The sequence below is a fragment of the Ursus americanus genome, chromosome 23 (assembly GCF_024610735.1).
Source record: "Ursus americanus isolate L20-20 chromosome 23, mUrsAme1.1.p, whole genome shotgun sequence".
Lineage (NCBI taxonomy): Eukaryota > Metazoa > Chordata > Mammalia > Carnivora > Ursidae > Ursus > Ursus americanus.
Window position 1 is genome coordinate 15128351 of NC_142149.1, and position 21999 is coordinate 15150349.

A 21999-nucleotide genomic window follows, 5' to 3' on the forward strand; every position below is an offset into this window, starting at 1 on the left:
CTACTCTAGACTAGAAAAGAATTACCCTGGTCAGAACAATATAGAAATCTATCTTCTAGGATGGTTTGTTTCTCAGGCAAGGCATCTCATACAGAAAAATCCTATGGTTCAGGGCCCAGTCTTCAGCTTTGCGGGTCAGAAACCAAGTCTTTAAAGAAGATAATATCTTCAAAGTAGGTTAAGACTCAAAGAGACTGACTTATGCCACTATAGCTCTATTTCACCTGCAAACTTCATAGCAAAATATACACATTATTGACAAACATAAGGAGGTCCTGTCTTTCCTATTTAGGGGCAAACACAGGCTGTCCTAATTCTTGGTATGGAAAAGACTAATTTTAAAAACAAACAAAAAACCCCATTGTTAGATTAGTAAACCAAAGTGGTAGGCTCCACTGGTTGCCCATCCAATCCCTTCTTTCACAGTAACAGAACACTGATTTTATTTTAGGTGTTTTAGGTTGGTTCTCTCCCTAGCCCTAGGATGTGAACTCTAATTAGTAAACGAATCTTAATAACAACAGTTGCAATTCCATTAATTGGTTTAAGAAAGGTTATGTGCTTTGCTTTGGCCAATGGGATGTGAAGAAATGGGGGTGGGAGAGAGATGGATTTCGGGACAGTTTTCCTCAATATTAAAACTGGACCCAAGAAGGCCAGTTGTTCCACCAGTCTCTGAACAATGATATACATGTGCAGATATACATGTTGAAGATACGGTAGTTCTCTTGCAGCTATGTAAGAACAAGTTGGAAAATAAGCACCAATATGCTGAAAATGTCAGAGCAGAAAGATGGAAAGAAACCGAGTCCTTGGTGATGCTGTTGAGCCTCAGAATTAACTTCTCTACAATCACCATACCTCCAGAATTCTCTATTGTGTGAACGTATAAATTCCCTTCATATCTCAGTCATTCTAAATCAGATCTTTGGTAATTCTAACTATTCTAACTGCTACAACAGCAAATAAAACTGACCAGGGAAAAGATTACATAGGATCTAATCAAATGTAAATTTTAACAGAAAATTATCATTTCCTCTAGAAATTTCAAATTTAATCAATCTGGGGCAGAGATACTGAATTTAGATGCTAAAATCTTTTTTTACTCATCTGTTACTCAAAACCTTGCAATGGCTCCCTTGTGGCTTTAAAGATAAAAATCCATACTCTTTAGCATGGCACAAAAAACACTTCATTAACTGATGAGTAATTAATTATCCATTCTCTTTAGCAACTTTCTAACTCACCCTAGATGAATTAGAATAGAGAATTCTTACAGATGCTAGAATGCACCATATAGTTTCCTATCTTTATCTACTGGCAAATGCTACTTTCTCTATGTGGACCCCTAACTCATACTTATCCTTCAGTGTTCAACTTGCATTCTCCTCTCCTTCCTGCCTATCCCCCAAATGTATTATCACTGTTAGGTTAGGAATTTCTCTCCTATATTAAACTTTGAGCTCCCAGAGAACAGAACTATCTCCAGCATGTATCGCAATGCTTGATACAGAATAAGCACTAAAAAAAATCTTTGGGATTTAATTAACAATACTTGGTGGCAGTCCTAAGTTCTTTCCATTACAATATTGGATGCAGACTTACAAAAAGAGATCCATCATCACAGAAAGTTCTACTGAACAACATGACTCTAAAGGGTTGGTAAGTTACAAAATATAAGATGAAATAATATGGCTTTTTCAGAAAATTAATGCCACATGACAAAAGTTTATTAAGAAAACTGGGCCAAGGTTACAAAATGTCTAAGAGGTAGCTCTGTTCCCAATAACATCCTTGGTCTGAGCGCAGACTACTACCTAAATGCTTTACAACAACCATAAATGATATTTACACCAAGTCCTTTCCTAATCAAAATGGTAAGTTCCCTAAAACAAAACTTTAGTGAGCAAATCATCCCACAATTTTCAAATTTTTACATGTAATTCAAGTTAATGTAGACTAATACATGAGTATAACCTTGGTTAAAGTGTTTAATATAGTGCAAGGCACATAATAAAATTTCAGTAAATGTATGCTGAATCTGAATTAATTGTAATGCAGGTGAACAAAGTATTTTTCCAAGTTTTATATCTTTATATACTGTAAGAACCAAGGGCAGGCTGCCCCAAGATGAGCCACTTCAGCATAAAGATAATTTTGAGCTAAAAAGCAATCAAAACCCAGCAAATTCAGGAAAAGTGCTTTATCTCACCTCAACTGCCTAAATGAATTTAGACAGAGAATCTGCTATAGGGACAGAGCTATCCCCATAGATAACTACATTATTATATAAACTAAGTATGGTACATGGGTAGGAACCTAACAAGACCTGTTTGATCAAAGTCCTCTATGTCCCACTGTGTCTGAGTGGCCCAGCAAACATTTGTTTACTAAACATTTACTCTTTTTCATCTTCCTGTGAAGGGGATTCCTTCCCTTTGAAGCCCCAGACCCCTTCCCCTCCTCCTTAGTTCAGAACGACATATATATCTTATGATGCCTCTCTTTGGAATTTCCATGTCTACACGGATTTTCCCATACTTAGTTTACTAAATTTGATTTGTTTTCTGTTAATCTGTCTCATATCAATTTGATTCTTAGTCTGGGAAGAAGGATCTTGATGGGGACAGGAATTTTTGTTCCCTGACAATACATACAGAAAGGACATTTCAATACCACAGACTCATCTGAGGACAGTAAAACCATTTTGTTATAGAAATAGAATTAGTGTTATAGCTATATCTTTATCATATCTAATATATCCTATTAATTACTGATATATCCTATTAATTATATGAAATAATTTTACAAAAGACATTTCATTTGAAAATTGTTGAGCCATGGAGCTACCATGCAAGAATTTCAGTCATTCTAATAGCAAAGGTGACATTTTTAATGTTACTTATTCCTTCAACTTAAAAGATTAAGGGTGGTTTAGAAAGAAACAAAACAAAACCGAACCCAGCTTGTTCATCTTTAGTTTAAAAACATGACCGGCTTACTTTATATCCTGGTAAGATATAAAAGATCCTTATGAAACTTCTTTAAAGAACCAGTTCTTTTGATGGAAGATACTTAGGGATGAATGAAAGAAAATCATGACTCTTGGGGAGCCTGAGTGGCTCAGTCGGTTAAGAGCATCTGCCTTAGGGGGCACCTGCGTGGCTCAGTCGTTAAGCGTCTGCCTTCCGCTCAGGGCGTGATCCTGGAGTCCTGGGATCGAGCCCCACATCAGGCTTCTCCGCTGGGAGCCTGCTTCTTCCTCTCCCACTCCCCCTGCCTGTGTTCCCTCCCTCTCTCACTGGCTATCTCTCTCTCTGTCAAATGAATAAATAAATTAAAAAAAAAAAAAAAAAGAGCATCTGCCTTAGGCTCAGGTTGTGATCTCGGGGTCCTGCGATGGAGCTCCGTGACGGGCTCCCTGCTCAGTGGGGAGTCTGCGTCTCCCTCTCCCTCTGCTCCTCCCCCGACCCTGCTCATGCTATCTCTTAAATAAATAAATAAATAAATAGATAAATAAATAAATAAAATACCCCCCCCCGAAGAAAAAGAAAGAAAGAGAGAAAATCATGACTCTTAGAACACTCTGAATCTGGAAAAAATTAAGTTAACCTATTTTCTCCAAGAAGCCAAATAAAACCTGAATATAAGAGATTTATGAAAATGGTGAGGGGAGGTTGCATAACACATTTGTAATGTTAAATTTTTGGTTATTGAGTTTCTTTTATTATTTATTCATTTATTTATTTGAGAGAGAAAGAAACGTGTGCGTGTGCCCACACATGAGTGGGAGGAGGTGCAGAGGGGGAGAGAGAGAGAGAGTGAGAGAATCTTCAGCAGACTCTGCGCTGAGTGTGGAGCCCAACACTGGTCTCAATCCCACAACCCCAAGATCACGACCTGAGCCAAAACCAGGAGTTGGATACTTAACTGACCGAGCACCCCAGGCGCCCCAACTATTTTCTTTAAAGACATACAACTTATACTAAAGATGTTTTCCATTTACGGAACTGTATTTCAGAGATCCTTGAGGACAAGAGTCTATGAAAGCCACCTCACAGCAATTTTTAAAAAATACTTTCTCTTTTCAGCATCTCATTCATTTCATGGTTCTATCATTAATCTTTCACCATCATGAGTGGCTCAGTCAGTTAAGTGTTAGACTCTTGGTTTTGGCTCAGGTCATGATCACGAGGGTCGTGGGATTGAACCATGTGGCTGGCTCCATGCTGGGTGTGGAGCCTGCTTAAGATGCCCTCTCACCTTCTCTGTCTGCCCCTCCCCCCCTCAAAAAAACCCCCCACAAAACCAAAACACCACACACAAAAAAATACCACAAATAAGTATGATTATATTACATATGAGGAAACCATAAGGTAGTACTGAATATCTCAAACTTGCAATAGCATAAATCTATAATCTTGAGGGTTTTATATGAAATATTTAAAGTTTTCTAGGAAAACAAAAAACTAGATATATTTAGATGAAAAATTTGACAGTGTTAAAATAATTTACTATTTTAACTTGGTGAAAGCATTACTATGTATCAAAATACGCTATATAAAAAGCATTAAAAAGAAAATTATATGTTTTAACATTATTTAAGTCCATTTTTAAATCAGAAAAATTAGCATCTATTTCCTAAATATTGATTTTTCTTCATTGCACATTCGATTTACGAATGCAGGATTATAAGTTGCGTATCTGAAATATACTTGGCTTTTTAAAGTAACTGATCTGCAGGAAGACTGTCCAAATTAAACCAGTTTAAATGATTTAATCTTTTAAAAATTGTTTAAAATATATGATTGGATTAATAACTGAAGACAGCTTCATCAGAGGAACTTCAATCAGTATTTTAAGTTTCAAGCACCTTGTGCAATAGGCAAAGAATGGGTACCTGGAGGATAGGCACAAACTAATTACAAAAATGAAAACAACTTCCCTTAAATTGGAAAGAACTAGTCACAAAAGGACTTCTGCTGACAGCAAAAGCCCTACATAGCTTTCTCTGGCTTCCTTCTTCAGCAAAAAGGATGGAAACAGTAAACTGTGAAAGTAGACAACCTTGGAAAGGAATTTTTGGGCTGATGTACTGCAGTGCAAGGCTAAAAGGGCTTGTAACATTAATTTGTCCTAAAGCCCAGGGTAAGCATAATCCCAAAGCTCAAATAAGGGTAAACTACAAAGGAACCCAGAAGAATGGAAATAAATCATGGAGTTAAATAAATTACATTTAAAAGCAAAATTCTGTGCTAAAGGTAAAAGTTTACCTCTGGATAGTTATTCATTTAATATATGATCACTGTGCACATAATATGGGCCCAAAATGATGCAATGTCACTAGTTAGCTAGTCTATCTAGCCAGAAATTTCAGAACAAATTATTTCTCCTCATTCTTTTCTTTTCCCAGATACTCTAGTAACCAAGTCCTTTCTATTTTACCTCAAAAATGTCTTCCTTGTGTAACCTCATTGGTCCTACTGTCACTTCTTTACTCTTTTCCTCATCTCTTAACTACTATCTCCTCACTGCAGTCCATTTTATGCACTGATCCCAGAGTTATCTTCCTGCAAATGTTATTCACAAATAAAACAAGTACTTACTAGGTGCCAGGGCTCTGCTAGGGATACAGTGATAGAAAAGAGAATGAACTTGTTATGAAACTTGTTTTCCAGGAGGAATGACAGATAATAAAACAGAGTAGAAGATATACAATAAGATAAATAGTGATAATTAAACATAGACAAAATATAAAACGGGTACAAAATAAGAAGAAAGACATAAAGAAGGGGTATGGGGCATGTCCTTGCTATAATTTCTCACTATGGCCTTCACTATTTGTCATTCCATTCTGCCTCCCAACTCTCTCTCCCCACTTGACCATTCCCAAGTACTCTACCATAAGCCACTAAGAACAGAGGAGAAAACATCCACAACTGGAAGGGAAGCATTATCTAACTTAACTCACCCAATTCTAATCTTTATATTTGCCACTCTAGTTGAGAATCCCTAATATTTTCAGCAAATATTGCAGGAATGTATGGGCAGAAAAATGATTGAGACCAATATTCTGCGACATGAAAAAAAAATTGTTTTTAATTAACATCAACTATATTACAGTATATTTAATAATTAGGAAAGGCAGGGCCATCTCGGTGGCTCAGTCAATTAAGCATCCAACACTTGATTTCAGCACAGGTCAAGATCTGTAAGGAGCCCCGCATTGGGCACCATGCTGAGCATGGAACCAGCTTAAGATTCTCTCTCTCCCTCTCCCTCTGCCCCTCCACCCCCAACTCACACTCTCCCTAAAAAAAAAAAATAATAAAAAAATAATCAGGAAAGCCATGGAGAGATGCTAATATTAGTTTACATTTAAGGCAATTTTTCAAATAATAAACATATAAGAAACTGACAAGTCAACTCATCGCATATAACTGGTTCCCATTAACATGTTTCCATGAAAAATAAGGGGGAAAAAATCAAAGAGCAAAAATGCACACAACTTAAAAAAAATAACTCTCTCAACTACCAAAAGAAGCCACTTCACTCTTGCCTACTTATTGCTTTGACATAATCCTTAGCAATTTAAGATCTCTTAACATCCAACTTGTTACTTCAAATAAAAGATATAGTTTTCAGATCTCAGATTAGACTTAGTTCCATTACTGTCTCATTTATTCAGTAACAGCCATATATGAAGACTGAAAATTCAAGTTTCTACTACAGCTGTCTACTAGCTATAGACATTTGAGAAAGTTTTTTTATCTTGAGCAAGTCTTTTTTCTCTCATCTGTAAAATGACATGGTATTTGCTACACAGATTAAATAAGGTAATATATGTTAAAGTCATCTGCCTTTGTGAAACAGATCATATGCAAATGTAAAGTACCAGTTACTCAATACACGCTTCATCAAAGACAATAACTTTACATGACCTCTTATATTCATTTTCAATGAAATATGGATATATAAATGTAAATACAGTGATAGTCTGAACTGATGGGAGAACAGACAGAAGTGTACATCCCTTACCCTTATGATAGTTAAACTATATTAGGAAAACATTTCTAGAAAGTTCATGAACAATAAAAGTTTCATATTAGGAATACAGGCAATAAGCACTATAGCACATGAGGCAAAAGACTGTGAACTAAAATGAGACATAAGCTGGACTTAAATGATTGATTAGATAGGATTAAAGAGGTAACTCGAAGATAAGTGGCAAGTTTATTCCAGATGGAGTGGATATAATGATCAAAGGGGTACAGCATTAATAATATAAAGCATTAGAAGTCTGATTTAGATAAAGTAGGACGTTTCTTAATAAGAATTACAGGGAATAAGGCTTGAGAAGTTAGGTGAGGCCAGGTCCTGCCAAGCTAAGACTTTTTTGACTAAGAAAATTAATATGGCAGCAGGATGATAGTGAGAGAAAATAGTATATTTGTTCGCTCTCAACAAATATTTATAGAGCTAATTTCTAGGCATATTCTAGATGTTGGAAATAAGACAGTAAACTTGTAGGGCTTACACTTATCAAGAAAGATTGACAAAAACCCAAATCAAAAAAGTAAAGTACCTCAAAAAATGGTAGATACTCTCAGGACAGAAATGGTTATTGGATGGAGTCTGAACATGGTAGGGGCTGAAAAGGAAGACCAGTGTGGAGATTGAGAGGAAAGGCCAGTGAATATTATACACATGTGTGTGGCAGAGGCATATGGGAAATCTCAGTATCTTCCCCCCATTTTGCCATGAACATAAAAGTGCTCTAAAAAATAAAATGGATTTTATTTTTTAAATAAAATCTATTTTATTTTTTTTAAGATTTATCTATTTATTTTAGAGAAAGAGAGAGAGCATGAGCAGGAGGGGGAGAGGGAAAGAGAATCTCAAGCAGACTCTGCACTGAGTGTGGAGCCTGATGCAGGGCTCAATCTCACAATTGTGAGATCACTACCTGAGCTGAAGCCAAGAGTTGGACACTTAACCAACTGCACCTCCCAGGTGCCCCTAAAGTCTATTTTTAATTTTATTTATTTATTTAGAGAGCACACGCACATGCACGAGCAGGAGGAAGGGTTGAGGGAAAGGGAGAAAGAGAATCCCAAGCAGATTCTGTGCTGACCTGAGCATGGAACCCCACGTAGGGCTCAATCTCACGACCCTGAGATCATGACCTGAGCCAAATCAAGAGTCAGATACTTCAACCAACTGAGCCACCCAAGCACACCCTTAAAGTCTATTTTTAAAAAAAGAAGGTTGGAATTAGGTAGTGTTTATATTACCAAGGGCTCTATAAGCTTAGTGAAAGACTTCTAACTGTATTCTAAGATCTATTGATACTTATTGTAGAGTTCTAAGATTAGGGGTGATATGATCTGATGAAGTTTATTTCAGATTGCTATGGTCATTTACAAAATCAAAGCATGAGTAGTAGGAGGAAGACTGGTCTGCTACAGGCAGAGACTACAGAGTGATAAAGAGAAATTAGCAAAATTTTTATCTACTGTGTGAACTGGCTTGATGGTATAAAACAGGGGTTAGCAAATTTTTCTGTAATGAGCCAGATATTAAACATTTTATTAATTAATTAATTTATGTAAGAGGGAGGGAGGGAGGGAGAGAGAGGAGCAGGGGGTGGGGCAGAGGAAGAGGAAGAAGGAGACTCCCCGCTGAGCAGGGAGCCTGACATGGGGCTTGATCCTGGGACTCCAAGATCACGACCAGAGCCTAAGGCAGGTGCCCAACCGACTGAGCCACCCAAGCGCCCCAAGATTAAACATTTTAGTCTCTGTTATAACTACAGAATTCTGCTGTTATAACATGAAAGCAGACATAGACAAAACATAAGCAAGTGAGTATGGCTATGTCCCAATAAAATGTTGTTTAGAAAAACAGGTGGTAGGCCAGATTTAGCCTGCAGGCCACAGTTCACCAGCTCCTGATATAGAAGATGAAGGAATCCTATATTCAAAGCTAGGTCTCCATGCCCACTGATTCTCCACACAGGATTTCTACCAAGTTCATGGTGGCAACAACATGGAGGACTAAAAGCCTGACAATAGAGTTGACGATGATCTCATAATCAGATGGAATTAGCCAGAGTCCTGCTAAAGGGTGAGGACTGACATACACAAAGAAGAGATCTCACTCCAGACATATGGAATACATGTGAATTGAAACAAACTAAACTATAACCTAGCCCTTATTCACTTCAATAGTCCATCAAATCCAAAGATCAGACTCTCATCACAGATGCCTTACATAAGAAAGTCTTTCCCTCTTTAGAGAAAAATATTATTTACTCCAGACACTATGGTTCTTTTAAACACAATGTCTGATAAACAAAAGAAAAATGTTGAGATGTGTGAAGAAGCAGGAAAATATGATTCATAATCAAGTAGCAAAATAATTAATAGAAACAGATGCATAAATGGACCTATATGTCTTAGCAGAGATGTCAGCTATTAAGCTATTTTTAGCTATTATGTATAAGTTAAGGGGAAAAAAGAGGTTAAAAATGAAAAAAAATGGGCTGAAATTTTCAATAGAGAAATGTAATTATCTTTAAAAGAACCAAGTGAACATTCTGTAACTGAAAAATGCTGTTAAAATTAACTAACTGGGCTTAAAGGCTGACTGGACACAACAGAAGAAAGTATCAATAAACATGAAGACAGCCCAACATAATTAACCAAAGAGAAAAAAAAAAGTCCAAAAAACAAAAAGAACACAGTCAATATACATGAGGGATAATATCAAAGAATCTAATATATACAAACTAAAGTTCCAAAACACAGATGAAAAAAAAATAGAAGAAATAATGGCTAAGGTTTTACACAATTGATGAGACATCAACACATAAACTAAAGCTCTCCAAAATCCAAAAAAGATAACAGAAAGAAAATTACACGCCTAGGTAATATCATAGCCCAGTGCTAAAAGCCAAAATGAAGAAAAAAAATTCAAAGCAAATAGACCAAATTAAGTAACAGGGCACATTACATTCCAAGTTTTTTGGGCTGGGGGGGGAGTGCGGGGAAAGGAAACAACACATAATGGCTGACCTCCCATCAGAAACAGTTAAGAGTCAAAAGATAATAGAATAACATCTTCAAAGTGTTGAAAGAAAAAAATTACCAATCTAAAATTTCATACCTAGGGAAAATAGTCTTCAAAAATAAAGGGAAAATTAAAATATCATGGGGAAACAAGAACTGAGATAATTCACTGCCAGCAGACCTACACTTCAAGAAAAGCAAAGGAAATTCTGCAGGGTGAAGAAGAATCCCAGATAAAACGTCATTTTGTAAGAAGGAATGAAGTACACTAGAAGAGGTAAATATATGGTTAAATATAAAAGACATTTTTAAAAAATCTTAAAGACTACTGACTACGTAAAGCAACAGTAATATAATGTGAAATATATACTACAGAAGTGAATACAAAAGAGTGGGATATAAATAGAATTAAATATCATAAGGTCATTACAGTGTTAACAAAGTAGTAAAATAAAAATTCAAGTTAAACCATAAAAAGTTAAAGACGTATGTTGTAATCCCTTGTGTAATCTCTTTTAAAAAATTCCAAGAAGGTATAGCTAAAAAGCCAAGAAAAATGGATAGAGTATTAAAAAAACCTGATAAATCTTTAAAAAGACAGGAAGCAGGGAGAAAAAGAACAAGGAACATATGGAATGCAAAACAAAGAGCAAGATGAGAGACTTAAACCAAATCATACCAAGTTATACAGTCAATGTAAATGGACTAATTATACAATTTAGGAATAGAAAATCAAATTGGACTTAACAACAAGACAAAAATACATATTTACAAGAGATACACCTTAAATACAAAATCCGGATAAATTTAAGGCAAAAAGTACTGGACATTCAACTAAGCCAAAAGAAAAAAGAAAGAAAGAAAGGAAGGAAGGAAGGAAGGAAGGAAGGAAGGAAGGAAGGAAGGAAGGAAGAAAGAAAGAAAGAAAGAAAGAAAGAAAGAAAGAAAGAAAGAAAGAAATTAACATATAGGAGTTATAAAATTAGTACTTAAAAAATTAGCAGTTAAAAAATTAGTTTACTTAATAAATATAGTAAACTTTGTCCTATCAATAGAAAACACACTTTATTTTCCAGAGTCCACTAGTTATAAAATCTGATCAAAATTCAGCCAAGAAAAGTCAATTCCAATACTTTAAAGCAAGGTGAACTTTTTTCTTATTGGGCCAGATAGTAAATACTTCAGGACTGTAGGCTGTGCAGTATCTATCACAAATGTGTTGCTAAGCTCCAATAAAACTTTATTTATACATACAGATGGTTTGTTTACAGGAGGCAGTTCATCAGTCACTACTTTAAAGAGAAGTAAATGATCAGGCCACATTTTCTAACCACTGTGCATTAAACGAGAGAATTATAACAAAGGGTAAACAACAAACAAAAAAGATCAATCACTTGGGAAATTTTAAACTGATTAAATTACTTGGGTCAAAAAGAAAATCAACAATACAGACTATGTAAAAAGTTAATGAGAATATTACATATCAAAGTTTATGGAATATGGTAAAAGCTATATCAGGAAAATTCATAATGTAAACAAGAAAAAAACAAAATTAATAAATCAAAGAGCTACATCTTTTGAAAAAGCTAATAAAAAATAAGCCTCAAAGCAGAGACATAAGAAATATGAAAATAATATTAGGCAAAAATTAATTTCAAATGGCCATAATATATATAACTTTATGTAGATACATTTTAAAATCTCAATGAAATGGAAATTTTTTAGGAAAATAACAAACTATCCAAATTGCCTAAAGGAAACCTAATTCTATGAATGACAATAAAATAGAAAATACCGTCTAAAAAAACCCCAACACCTGACCTAGGCCAGCCATTTTTATGTATGAGTTCTACTACACTTACAAGGAACAAGTAATTTATATGATACATAAAACACAGTGAAAGATGGAAACCATGACAATTCATCTTGTGACGCTAGCACAACTCTAAAACAACTTTGAAAAAAAAAGGATGAAAACAAAACTGGGAATAGATGTGAAAACATGAGTGTGAGTATATATGTCTATCTGGTGAGAAGTGTCATTAATTCTGAACTGCTACAAATATCAGAAATATAAACAAAACCAATTAAATCAGACTTGTTTGAAGATGTAATTTCAAGGTTCTCACCACTTTTTTCATTCTCCAGCCACATTTCTTTTCATAGCTCACTGTCCTCTACCACCCAAATGAGAATCCTTATTCTCTTTTATATGACCACATTCTGTCACTTCCTCTAACGCCCTTTTACCTCAAATTCCATGCCAACCTATCTTAACTGGCAAGGGACAAGTGAATTTCATAAGAGGTTAAGTATCTCAACAGCCAACCACAAATTGGAGAAATTGATGGGCAGAGAAACAGAAAGGGAAATAATAGAGAACAAAAATATGACAGGTTTAGGTTTTATTACAAAAGATTTTATAGCTCTAAATTAAACAAGCAAAATCCTTTCCTCTTATTAAATGCGAGTGTATTTTTTAACAAAATTCTGTTAAAACACATTAGAGAAAAGGTAAAAACCCTTGAAAAACTTATGTTGTAATTTCACGGTTTATCAGTGAAATAAAACATACTGTCCTTGGAAGGGAAAAGATATTTTTACAGTATAAATATATTTGCATTAAATACTATTGTATATATTTCTTTATTATGAACATCATTCATTATTCAAAGAGCAATGAAGATTTTAATTAACTTTTATGGTTTATGGACCAAAAAAAAAAAAAAAAGAAGAAGAAGAAGAAGAAGAAAAAGAAAGAGGAAAAGGAAAGGAAAAAAACTACCGGTAGCAAATGCTTCTAATATAAAGATGACACTGTCTTTTCTTCTCCAATATTTATACTAGTAATTTTATTTTCATGTCTTTATTGTATACTAGAACTTTCCAAACAACTGTGAAAAAGAAGGGTAATAGGAGAAATCATTATCATGTTTCTGTTTTAACAGAAGTGGCTGCTGTATTTCTTTGTTTAGTATAATGTTTAGATGACTAGCCTCTATTATATTTAAAGTACCTTTTTTCTATTTGATGATGTTTTTAATGGCTGCTCAGTTTTATAAAATGTCATTTCAGAATATAATAATAAAACAATACAGTTTTTAAATTTTTTCTTTTTAAGATTTTATTTATTTATTTGAGAGAGAGAAAGTGCAAGAGCAGCGAGGGGAGAGGCAGAGGGAGAAGCAGACTCTCTGCTGAGTGGGGATCCAGATACCCGGGCTCGTTCCTGGGACTTTGGGATCATGACCTGAGCTGAAGGCAGACGCTTAACCAACTGAGCCATCGGGGCACCCCTAAAACTTTTTCTAAGTTAAAAACCTCTGTTGATTTTCTAATATATAAACATCTTTGCATTCCTGGCATAAATTCTACTTGTTGTAGCATATTATCAGTGATTATTTATTTATTAAATATTTATTTATTTATTTATTTGAGAGAGGAAAGCACACACAAGGGGGGATGGGGAGCAGAGAGAGAGGGAGACACAGACTCCCTGCTGAGCAGGGAGCCCAACGGGGGGCTCAATCCCAGGACCCAGATATCATTACCTGAGCCGAAGGCAGACACTTAACCAACTGAGCCACCGACATGCCCCTGGTGATTATTTGTATTTAACTATAAGTTTTACTCACTTACTTTGGCTCACTTTTCTTTCTATACCTCTTGTCTTCTTCACATTTATTTTTTACTTTGCTGGGAGACAGTCTCCAGTTTTTTTCTCCCAACAGCTTTGTGACACTTGGGTTACTATACTTTCTGAGTCCTTGAATATCTGAGATTATCTGCTCATACTTGAATGATGGTTTACCAATACAATGATAGCAAGTAATAGCATTAATACATATCAAAGAACCATATTTTAACTTTTATTACTTGCATGATTTTAAGTAAAAAGGTTAAGACAAAGAAAAGATATATATAAACATATAACTTAAACAACATAGAAACACATATATTTCCTTTATAACTCATAATTCAAGAGAGTCATATAATTGTTTTTTCATAAAAACTTAGGAGTACCTAGTCTTACACGTATCAAGAACAATTTTTACATGAAAAATATGAATTAAGTTATAAAATTCAAAGCTGATATTCATATGTCTTTAGGAAAGAAACACTGAGAAAATTCATTTATTATTATATAAAATCTATTTCTGTGAAGTATTTATCTAGTGGCCTACACAAAAGTTCAGATCAACTATTTAAAAGACAAATTATAACAACTTCCCTTTATTACAAATCCTTTTTTAACTGTTGGTTTCCTAATACAAAACAAATAATTATGCCTATGAGGAAACTCACCTTATTAATCTGAAAAATAAGCTATGAACAAAAGTTAATATAAAGAATAAAGTCCACCCAATTATTAACAATTAAAGAAAAAAATAATGATGAAAACACTAATGATGTCATTCCATAAGTACACTTTTTTTTAAATATAAAATTTATTCCTGCTCTAGAATTTCCTGCCTTGGAGTACATTTGAAGAAAAGTGCTGCTTCTCTACAAATAGGGTTCTTTTCACACAGAATACAAAGCACTATTTTTATAACTACTCTAACTTGTAACTACTCTAAATTATAAACATTTCACATGAAAAACCATGGAGAAGAATACTAAAATAAGACCTCCCAAAATCTTTATTGATATAATTAAATACCTAGTAAATCAAAGGAATTAGCTTTAACACTACAGTAGAACCTTGATATGTATGAATTTAATAATATCTCTACTAGAGCAGTACTACTCAGAAGACTTGCATACAATAATTTGTAATTTCGCTAAAGGGAAAATATGATGCCTACCTTTAATAAGGGTAGTATGTACGCATAAGTTACTTACCTGGTACTCAAGGCAAAAAGACTATCCACAACTGCACCCTATTACGGCTTTATTGATTTCTACTAGTTATCTTATATGAAGTAATAGCTGTGAAGTGAGAGAAATGCTGGTGCTGGTATCAAAAGTGAACAGCTAAAGGTGTCTAAGAAAATCATGGTTCTAGGCCACAAAACAAATTTTGGACAAACCACTTCTTTAAATGTCAAATTTGGAGGCAGCTTGACATATATGAGCGTGTGTATGTGTGTGTGTGTGTGTGTGTGTGTGTGTGTGTGTAATCAAAAAGTGACCAGTGGAATGATGTCAATTATTGTCTTCTGCCAAACTCAATCAAACTGTCTGGGGAGACAAAATAACTAAATGCAATGCAGTTCTCTGGATTGGATTCTACAGCAGAATGAGGACATGAATGGAAAAACTAATGAAAGCCAAATAAAAATCTGGAGTTTAGTAAATAGCAGTGTACCAACGTTGGTTTCTTAGTTTAGACAATGGACCATGATAAATAAGATGCAACAATGGGTAAAAGTGGGTTAAGAGGTATATGAGAATTGTCTGTACTATCTTTGCAACTTTTCTTCAAATCTAAATTTAATCCAGGGGTGCCTGGGTGGTTCAGTCGGTTAAGCACCTGCCTTTGGCTCAGGTCATGATCCCAGAGTCCTGGGATCGAGCTCCGTGTCAGGCTCTTTGTTTGGCAAGGAACCTGCTTCTCCCTCTCCCTCTGCCTGCCACTCCCCGATTGTGTGCTCACTCTCTCTCTCTCTCTAATAAATAAATAAAATCTTTTTTTAACCTAAAATTTAATCCAAAATAAAATGCTTACTCCAAAAATTAACTAGACACAGGAGGAAATGAAATAACATTAGTAAAAACCAAAAGAAAGAGACAACAGACATATTTAGTTATCAGACACAGATTTTAAGATGATAAATAGAGATAAAAATATACATTTACTACATTTGCGGAGATAAGAGACAAGACTGAGAATACTGACAAAGAATTGGAAACTATATAAAGAATAAAATGGTGTCCATCTGTCAATTGTTTTTAAGTTGAAAGGGAAAAATAAGTATCCATATAGCAGAAAAACCTGGAGAATACCTTGATTTGGTCATCAAAATCACTAATGAATGACAGAGAGATATTGTCTGCTTCTGGTTGTGATGCCCCAAGAAGAAAAAACATACATTTAAGTAACATTCAGACCTGAGATACATACCCTGCCTCTAATCATTAAAAAAAAAAAAAAAAAAAAATCAAACACAAAATCAGGGGCATTCTGCTTATTTTCAAAAGAAGAGAGAGCCTTTATTCTTCAAAACTGTCCAAAAAGGCAGAAAACTATTTCAATTTGAATGAGAGTAAAAAGACATGACCAGTAATGCAATGGCTTATCCTGATTAGATTTTGGAAACAAGGGAGAAAATTCTCCAAAGGAAATTACTGGGTAAGCTGACAAAACTTGGAAAATGATAGATTAGATAAAAGCATTATATCAATGTTAAACTGTCTGAGATTAATATACTGTGATTATGTAAAAGAATCTCCTTGTCCTTAAGAAATACACACTAAAAGGGTCACCTGGGTGGCTCAGTCAGTTAAACATCTGCCTTCAGCTCAGGTAATGATTCCGGGGTCTTGGGACTGAGCCCCGCATCAGGCTCCCTGCTCAATGGGGAGCCTTTTCCTTTGCCACTATCCCCTGCTTGTGCTTTCTCTCTCTGTCAAATAAATAAATAAAATCTTAAAAAAAAAAAAAAGATGGAACAGGGTATTATACTAAGTGAAATGAGTCAGACAGAGAAAGACAAATACCATTTGTTTTCACTGGTGTGTAGAATTTAAAAGACAAAACCAACCAAACAAACAAACAGAAACAAATCCATAAATACAGAGAACCAACTGGTGGCAGCCAAAACGGACAAGTTTGGGGGATGGGCAAAATACGTAAAGAAGATCAAGAGGTACATACTTTCAGTTATAAAATAACTGAATTTCCATCACGGAGATGGAAAGTACAATATAGGGAATACAGTCAGTAATACTGTAATAATATCGTTTGGCAACAGATGGTGATTACACTTACCATGGTGAGCAATGAGTATGTTGCATACCTGAAACTAATATAACATTGTATGTCAACTGTACTTTAATAATTAAAAAAAAAAAAAAAAGGAAGGAAGGAAAAAAAAGAAAACCACTCCTAGGCACATCAGTGTAAATCTAGAAAACTAAAAAAAAGGAGAAAAAAGACAGATCACCTTTAAAGAGGCAGCAATTAGACTAACAACTGACTTCTCACCAAAAATAATTCAAGGAGCCAGAAGACAATGAACTATAGTTGAAAGTGCTGAAAGAAGATAACTACCAACCTAGAATTCTACCCCCAGCAAAAACATCCTACAAAAAATAAAGGCAAAATAAGGACTTTTTCACATTAAAAAAAAGGTAAATTTGCCACAGGAAGGAAATGATAAGGAGTCTTCTCCAAACAAAAAGAAAGGTGATCCCATCTAGAAGAAAGTGAGGGATGGAAGGAAGGAATGAAAATCAAGGTAATGATCAAATATGTAGGTAAACCTAAATAATGGTGGTTACGTAAAACAACAATAATAATGTCTTGTGGAGTTTAAAATACATACACAGGTGAAAAGAATCTAATGCTCTTGCATTGTCCAAGAAGAAAGTAAAAGTACCAATCAATATCAGACTTTGATATCTGAATCTTTAAGGTAACCACAGAAAGAATTACAAGAATATGTAATTTCCAAGTCAAAAGGAAGAGACATGGAATAATAAAAAATGTTTTTGATCAATCTAAAATAAAGCAAGAAAGGAGTAAGAACATAGAATAGGCAGGACAAGTAGAAAGTACATTGTAATATGCTATATTTAAACCCAAATAAATCATCGGTTGAATTAATGTGGATTAACCAACATCTCCCTTAAGAAAAAAAATTTGTCTGAATGAATAAAGAAAGCTCAACTATATCCTATTAACAGTATAGCTATATAGAAATGCTGAAAGTAAAAGAATAGAACAAATCATACTATGCAAACACTAATCAAGAAAAAGTTAGGACAGCTACAGTAATATTAGACAAAATCAGCTTTCAAACCAAAGACATTATTCGAAATAAAGAGGACATTTCATTATGGTGAAACAAATTCACCAGGAAGATAGAGCAATTCTAAATTTCAATGTATCTAATAAAATAGCTTCCAAATAAAAAAAGCAAAAACAGGAACAAGAAGGAGAAAAAGACAATTTAATAATCATAGTGTGAGATTTAATCATATCTTCCTTAGTAAATAATTTCTTTAAAATAAGTAAGGATCTAAAATATTTGAAAACCACCATTAACTACACTGTGCCCAATAATTGCAGAATCCACATTATTTTCAGGTGAATCCAAAACATTCACCAAAATTGATCATAGGCTGAACTATAAGGCAAATCTCAAAAACTATCAAAAAAATTAACTTGTAAAATGCAGAAAAACTGAGAAATTGAAAAGATTAAAAGAAGGAAATAAATATCTATAACCCATTAGCAGAAAAGAAATATTTAGTACATCTCTCATCAACATTTCTCCAAAAAAGTATATATACAGTTTCTGTTTTTACCTTAAAAGCCTAAGAATTACCTCTTTATTCTTAAGTCAACTTTTAAAATCTTTATTTTAATGACGGTACAAATCTAAAATTTATATTTCACTTTCTGTACAACCTTCTGAAGACAATTTCTATTTTTACAGTCTCATTCCCCAAACAGTGCCTAGGACTGAAATAATTTCAGATGTTAATTCAAAAAGTAAATTTAGGTCTAGAAAGTTTTTAGTAAGTAGTGCACAGAAGCATTACTCTCACATGTATTTTAAATAAATACGTTTCCTCCACAAACTTTTATCTGACTATTCCCGATAAGTATTCAAGTGTTCCAACCTCTTAATTAAGAGTACGGCAGCCTAGAGGAATGTAAACTTTCTTTCTTTCTAAATTAAATAAGCCTTTTAATAAGTAAATATATAAAGTTGTAGCACCAATTCAGATCCCTAAAAGAACTTCCCTCATGGAACATTACATCAAAAACTAAGGACGTACTATATGGTGACTAACATAACATAATAAAAAATTATTATTTAAAAATATATATATATCACACAGAATAAATGTAACATAGTCACTTACCACTTGATCTGTTTTTACGACTTGATTTCCCTCCAGTAAGAAGCATCTTGAGACTATTCCGAAACATGGCTATGCTATTCTAGTACTCACAAAACTGAAAAATAAAACATGGGAAAATACATTAGAAAACTTGATTTTCTATTCAAAATACTATTAATAATTAATTTTAAATGCACTATCAGGAATTAACTATGTTTAAAGATATAGTACAGAAATTTTAATATGACAAAAACATTTGATTAATTTAAAGTAATTAAACATTTTAGTATTTCCTTAAAAGTGTACTATAATACTTTCAGTACCCTAAGAGATAAAGGTAGATATCACTAAGGGTACAAAGAATGTAATCACCACAGAATAAAGTCACCATAGAATAAAGAATTAGGTAGCTATACAGTCTACACTTTCACTTGACTCCCTTTTCTTGGACAATTTTCCCATATTCCCAACACACACACACCCCCCCAAGGTTTAAGAGTCTAGAAACTTACAGCAGGTGCATGTTTTCCACTGACCAAGCCAGAATTCCACCTCAAAGACTACTGATACACATGAATGAGTACCTATCCTCTTTATGTCCCACTTCTATTGAAGGAAAATTCTTTCAGTTGTGCTTTGGATTATGTCCTCTCTCACCTCCTCAAGGACTTTTAGCCAAAAAACAATCTTCCTTTACTTTCTCACACGCTTTAATTTTTTTCTCTCTACTGAATCATTCCAATCATAACATAAACATGCTAGTATGTTCTAACCAAAAACAAATAAGCGAGTCCCTCTCTTTATTCCGACATGGTCCAACTACTGCTCCTATATCCTTACTCTACATAGCAAAATTTCCACAAAGTGTCAGTCCTTGATGCCTCCAGCAGATTGAAGAGAATAAACATGAACTAAAGCGGAGGTCAACAAAAAATACCCAAACCAAAGCACTGAGAAACAAAGGTTGAAAATGTTAAGAGAGAGTAAGAGGCCTGTGGAATCCACTGAAAGGTTCTACCATACATATCACTGAAATCCCAGAAGAAAGGAGAGAAAAATTAAGAAAGACCCAATATTTGAAATAATAACAACAAAAAATTTCCTAACATAAAGCCACATCTTTAAAGAGCTAGAGGAAAAAAATAAAAAATTTAAATAAGCAACAATCGACAGACAGACATAACTTTCAACAGAAATTAAGAGTGGCAGAAGACAATGGAATGACTTCCTAAAAATTCTGAAAGAAAATAGGTGACAATCAAGAAATCTAGTCACAATTTTAAAATGTCTAAAAAAAAAGAAAATGAAATAAAGGTGATTTCAGAAAAACAAACAAGAATTTATCAGTAAAAGAAATACTAAAAGGGAATTCTTCCTACAGAAGGAAAATGATACTAGAAAAAAAGCATGGGAAATGCAAAAAGGAAGAGCCATAAAAAAGGTAAATGTTGGCAAACATGGATGAACAATGACCATAAAAATAATTACATTACTAGCTTGTTAAGTTTAAAATATATATAGATTCAAGATGCGTGACAGCAATAACAAAAAAAATTCAGAACTGGGATAGATGGAGTTAAAGTTTTTAAGATATCTGCATTATGCAGGAAGTAGCAGAAGTAATAATCTGCATCAGACTGCAATAACTCAAAATCAATGTAGTGATTTCTAGTATAGCCATTAAAGATTAACTGAAGTGAGAAAAAGAATAATTAAAATATTTCATTGAACCAAAGAAGGTAAAAAATGAGAGAAAAAGCATAGTGCACATCAGTAAAATAAAAACAAATAGTAAGATGGTAGCTTTAAACTCAAATTATAGTTATCATGTTAAATATTCACTCTGTTGTAAGAATACTTACGGTCATGGAAATATTAAATATAAGATGAGAAAAGCATATCATCCAAAAAACAATTAAAAGGAAGCTGTCATAGCTATGCCAATATCAGACAAAATCAACTTAAGGCAATAAACACGACAAAAGATAGACATTTCTTAATAATTAAAAAGTCAAACCAACAAAAATATATCATACTTCTAAATATGAATGGACCCAATAACAGAGCTTGAAAATATATAAAGCAAAAATATACAAAACTAATAGAGGATGTGGACAAATCCATAATCACATGAAAGAGTAACATACCTTTGTCAATAGCTACAAGATCAATCAGATGAAAAAGTTTTTACTAAGATACAGATTTGAACTACATGATTAACCAACTAGACTTAATATACATAGTACATTCTTCCAAATAAAAACAGAATATACAAATTATACACAAAATACATACCAAAATGAACCATAGGCTAAGTCATAAAGCAAGTCTTAATAAATTTCAAAGGACTTAAGTCTTTGAGAGTATGTTCTCTAATTACAAGGCAATTAAGCTAGAAGAGAATAATTTTTAAAAATTGAGAAACTCCCCTACTGCTTGAAAATTAAGTGACATACTTCTACACTTATGAGTCAATGGAAATTTTAAAATATTTACAACAAATGATAATGAAAATGCAAATTATGGAAACATAGAGAATAAAACTAAAACAATGCTTGTAAATAAATGTAAAGAATGCATATATTAGAACAGAAGGATGAAATCAGTATCTAAGCTTCTATTTCAAAAGTTCAAAAACAAACAGCAAATCAAAGAAAGCAAAAGGAAAGGAAGAATAAAGAGTAGAAATGAATGAAATAGAAAACAAATCCCAAATAAAATCAATGAAGCAAAACACCAGATTTCTGAAAAGTAGTAAAATTAATAAATCCCTAGCAAAGCTAATAAAAAAAAAAAAGAGAGAGAGAAATTGCCAATATCAGAAAGGAATGGGGGACACCATTTCAGATACTAAAGGCTGTTTTAAAAAGATACTATAACAGCTTTACACCAAATTTAATGTTTTACATAA

At 33.7% G+C, this 21999-nt stretch overlaps 1 protein-coding gene across 6 annotated transcripts in view; it reads right to left on the reverse strand.

Moving 5' to 3' along the window:
* The window catches only part of TANC2 (tetratricopeptide repeat, ankyrin repeat and coiled-coil containing 2), a 354211-nt gene that overhangs the window by 278155 nt on the left and 54057 nt on the right, over positions 1 to 21999 (reverse strand). For all 6 annotated transcript variants that reach the window (XM_045814340.2, XM_045814338.2, XM_045814336.2 and 3 more), the window contains exon 2: positions 19110 to 19203. In XM_045814340.2, the coding sequence (XP_045670296.1) occupies positions 19110 to 19176 (67 nt within the window). In that variant the 5' untranslated portion in view covers positions 19177 to 19203. The remainder of the gene's footprint in view (positions 1 to 19109; positions 19204 to 21999) is intronic.